The sequence below is a fragment of the Fulmarus glacialis genome, unplaced genomic scaffold (assembly GCF_000690835.1).
Source record: "Fulmarus glacialis isolate BGI_N327 unplaced genomic scaffold, ASM69083v1 scaffold40414, whole genome shotgun sequence".
Lineage (NCBI taxonomy): Eukaryota > Metazoa > Chordata > Aves > Procellariiformes > Procellariidae > Fulmarus > Fulmarus glacialis.
Window position 1 is genome coordinate 2,081 of NW_009209435.1, and position 4,119 is coordinate 6,199.

At 59.7% G+C, this 4,119-nt stretch overlaps 1 protein-coding gene across 1 annotated transcript in view; it reads left to right on the plus strand.

Annotated features, from left to right (window-relative positions):
* LOC104076092 (ras GTPase-activating-like protein IQGAP3) overlaps positions 1–4,119 on the plus strand; it is a gene marked incomplete at both ends in the record, with an annotated part of 6,667 nt that overhangs the window by 1,736 nt on the left and 812 nt on the right. Inside the window, 10 exons of the mRNA XM_009576820.1 lie at positions 381–603; positions 718–881; positions 1,064–1,288; positions 1,374–1,514; positions 2,028–2,112; positions 2,386–2,618; positions 2,708–2,840; positions 3,155–3,257; positions 3,415–3,559; positions 3,729–3,816. Of these exons, the coding sequence (XP_009575115.1) occupies positions 381–603; positions 718–881; positions 1,064–1,288; positions 1,374–1,514; positions 2,028–2,112; positions 2,386–2,618; positions 2,708–2,840; positions 3,155–3,257; positions 3,415–3,559; positions 3,729–3,816 (1,540 nt within the window). The remainder of the gene's footprint in view (positions 1–380; positions 604–717; positions 882–1,063; positions 1,289–1,373; positions 1,515–2,027; positions 2,113–2,385; positions 2,619–2,707; positions 2,841–3,154; positions 3,258–3,414; positions 3,560–3,728; positions 3,817–4,119) is intronic.

Sequence of the window (4,119 nt, forward strand, 5' to 3'; positions counted from 1 at the left end):
GGCGGCGAGGGGAGAAGCTCGGCCACCTCGTGTGGCTCTGCCGCAGCGCCCGAGCCTGTTCAGCCAGCGCAGAGCTGGTCCTCCCCTCCTTGGCATCACAGCTTGAACTTCCCTCCGCTTCGCTTTTAAAGCTTGAAGGGGTTGGGGAGCGTTGAGGTCCCTCTGCCTCCCCTTCCCCAGAAGCTGGGCTGAACGCCGGAGCTCGCCGGCAGTGACCAACGCCCACCTCGTGTGGCTCTGCCGCAGCGCCCGAGCCTGTTCAGCCAGCGCAGAGCTGGTCCTCCCCTCCTTGGCATCACAGCTTGAACTTCCCTCCGCTTCGCTTTTAAAGCTTGAAGGGGTTGGGGAGCGTTGAGGTCCCTCTGCCTCCCCTTCCCCAGAAGCTGGGCTGAACGCCGGAGCTCGCCGGCAGTGACCAACGCTTCTCTCTCCTTGCCCGTGCGGCTCCAGGAGGTGGTCTCCCACTGCAAGAAGCTGACCAAGAAGAACAAGGAGCAGCTCTCGGAGATGATGTCCATAGACAAGCAGAAGGGGCTCAAGTCGCTCAGCAAGGAGAAGCGGCAGAAGCTGGAGGCCTACCAGCATCTCTTCTACCTGCTGCAGGTTGGTTGGGTGTGTCCACCACAGCTGGGGGAGCAGTGCCGGGACCCTGGGCACCCACCACCCCCTGCCACTCCACGACACTTGGGGTTAGCTTGGTGTTCCTCGTCCCTGCAGACCCAGCCTATGTACCTGGCCAGGCTGATCTTCCAGATGCCCCAGAACAAGTCCACCAAGTTCATGGAGTCGGTCATCTTTACACTTTACAACTATGCGTCCAACCCACGGGAGGCTTACCTGCTGCTCCAGCTCTTCAAAGCAGCGCTGCAGGAGGAGATCAGGTGGGTGGCCATGGGTGCCCCAGTTTGGGGACAGGTCCAGGAAAAGGCTGAACCAGGGGCATCAGCTTGGATGCAGTTATCTCCTTTGGCTGCTGCCTCCTGCGTTGGAAAACAAACACAGTGGTCCATCCCTTTCATCCCGTCCATCCCCTTCATCCCATCCATCCCGTCTCTCTCCCCAGGTCCAAGGTGGACCACGTCCATGACATCCTGACGGGGAACGCCACGGTGATCCGGCTGGTGGTCAGCTTCTACCGCAACGCGCGCGGGCAGAACGCCCTGCGGCAGATCCTGGGTGGCCCAGTGCAGGAGGTCCTGCAGGACAAGACCCTCAGCATCCGCACCAATCCTGTGGACATCTACAAGGCGTGGATCAACCAGACCGAGTCGCAGAGTGGGCAGAAAAGGTCAGGCCCTGAGCAAGGAGGCTTAGCCCGACCACAGGGTGACGGGCGTTGGGATGGTGATGGGGACCTTGTCTTCCATCCACAGCAAGCTCCCGTACGAGGTCAGCCCTGAGCAGGCTCTCAGCCACCCCGAGGTCCAAAGGCGGCTGGATATTTCTATCCGCAACCTCCTCACGATGACGGAGAAATTTGTCTCTGCCATCACCTCTTCTGTAGACAAGATCCCGTATGTATCTCGACGGTTTGTACGCATGTCCCTGCAGTGCTGTTGGCTTGAAGGTAGCTTCAGCGAGGCTTTAGAAAGGGAGGTTGGGTGATGGGGGCTTCCCAGCCCCTTAGCTGCTGCAGGACTGAGTTGCTGCACTGTCAACAAGGGGAAATTCGGGTATCAGCGGGTGCTGCTGCTTCTGCTCCTCCGGGAATGCCCCGCTGGGCTCTTCTTGCCACTCCATTTCTGAGCGCTTTACTAGTGGCATTGAGGTATCTGCAAGGAAGAAGCTGAGCTTTGCGGTAATCTTGGAGGATGAAGACTTCTTTCAGGGACGTCTGGGCTGGCAGCAGGGGAGGGGAGGGAGTTGAGGGATGCTGCAGCCGCCAGCCCCTCCTATGGGCTCCTCCATCGCCCCAAGGCTTGGGGGGGCTTGCCGCTTCTTGGGTGATGGGTAGTAGGGATGGGGCAGGGTGGCTGAGCCCGGTGCTGCCCCACATGCTGATGGACCTCTCCCTGCCCTCTCCTCAGCTATGGGATGCGCTACGTGGCCAAAATCCTGAGGACATCCTTGGCTGAGAAATTCCCCAAGGCCTCGGAGGAGGAGATCGACAAGGTACCCCGGGGCTGGGGGGTCTGCGCGGCTTGGTGGGGTTCAACCGTGTGTGTGTGAAGGGCCAGTATCCCTCTACAGAAGTCCTCTTGACTTAAAAACGCCTTCAAGTCAATGTTTTCTTTGAGCCACTAAGGAAATGCCAATGGAAGGCTCTTCTCTGTGCTGCTGTCCCCTCCGGGAGGGTCCCACCGGGCAGGGCAAGGACAAAACAGTCTTCCCTGCTGAGCTACCAGCCCCTGTGCTCCCCAACACCCAGCCTGTCTTGTCCCCTAGATCGTGGGGAACCTGCTCTACTACCGCTTCATGAACCCAGCGGTGGTGGCCCCCGATGGCTTCGACGTCGTGGACATCTTGGCCGGGGTGACCCTGCACCCCGACCACCGCCGCAGCCTGGGCTCCATCGCCAAAGTGCTGCAGCACGCGGCCGCCCGCAAGGCCTTTGATGGGGAGAACGCGCATCTCTGCGGGGTGAACCAGTACCTGGAGGACACCCACAACAAGTTCAGGTGGGCACCAGGAGGGCATCGGGGTGGGAGGGTGGCTACGAGCCGGTGGCAGGGTTTTCGGGGCTGACCAAGGAGGTTCTTCTCTGCAGGAGGTTCATCTCTGCTGCCTGCTGCGTCCCTGAGCCAGAAGAGAGGTTTAATGTGGACGAATACTCGGAGATGGTGGCGGTGGCCAAACCGGTCATCTACATCACAGTGGGAGAGCTCATCAACACACACAAGGTAAGGGCATAAAACTCATCAGCAAACAAGCAGGTTCCATTTCTTCTGCTCTCACCTCCTGGGCTTTCTGCTGCGTTTCATCATGCTCCTCTGTATCCCACCACCAGCACCGCTCCTCCTGGCCTTTTTTTCCCCTTTTTAAGCAAGCAAATAATCCAGATTCTGCAGGTTCTCTGCTGCTTGTCCTTCCCTGAACCTCGTAACTTTGCAGTCCCCTCTTGGGCGCAAAGGGTGTTGCATCGTTCCTGACTGGCCTTCGCTCCGTTTCTTTGCATGCTCCTTTGCCACTGACTCTCCTCCCTTGCACCATCCAGCTCCTGCTCGAGCACCAGGATTCCATCGCGCCGCACCACGGAGACCCCCTGCACGAGCTTCTGGAAGATCTTGATGAGCTGCCTACGGTCCAGTCCCTTGTCGGTAGGTAGAGCTCCGGGACCCACCGCCCACCCCGGCAGAAGGAGGATGGAGATCAGGATGCTTTTCTTGGATGAAGCTCTAGCTGGATTGCGTTGGGCTTGGGGAACCCAGCCCTCCTGACCCAATGTGGCTACCTGGGCTCTCTCTGCCCTCGCAGGGGAGAGCGTTCCCAGCCCGGCGGACAGCAGTGCCGAGCAGATGCTCTCCCAGCTCAGCAAAATGGAGATTTCCCTCACCCTCACCAGCAAGCTGGTGCCGGCGGCCAGCAGCGAGGAGAGCGACAGGAGGAGCTTGCTGCTGAGGTGAGGATGGGCTCTGCGGGCTTCAGGGGAGCTTGCTGGGGGTTGGGATGCCGGCTGGGATGCTCAAGGGGGGCAAGAAACCCTTGGGAAGCAACTAAATAATGTGCTGCTCTGGTGGAGGAGGGTGATGGTCCGGAGCAGACGCCTGACCTCTCCCTCTGGTCTCTAGCACTAAGCAGATGCTGGTGGACGTGATCCAGTCCCAGCCAGGAGATTCCCTCCCGGAGATCCTGTGGACAGTGGCTTCGGAGCACGAGGTGGGATGCGCGAAGCTGCTGCTGGGGATGAGCTAAAAAACTTCTTGGGGAAACGGCAGACAAGCCCTCAGCAAAAAGCTGCCTTGCTCCTCTCGAAAGCTTGGCCGCTGCTTTTACGCTCCAGCAGTGGCTGGGCTCTGTTTTTCAGAGAAAGCACGTGTTTTGGGCCCGGAGAGACTGGTATCAAAGTGTGTGTGTTGGGGGGGGTTGATTGCTCCGTCTCCGCACGTCCACTCCAGCCGTGTGCCAGGCTCGCCCCCTTCTCGTCCCTAGGAAGCCAGCCACGACCCTCTCCTGCACAGG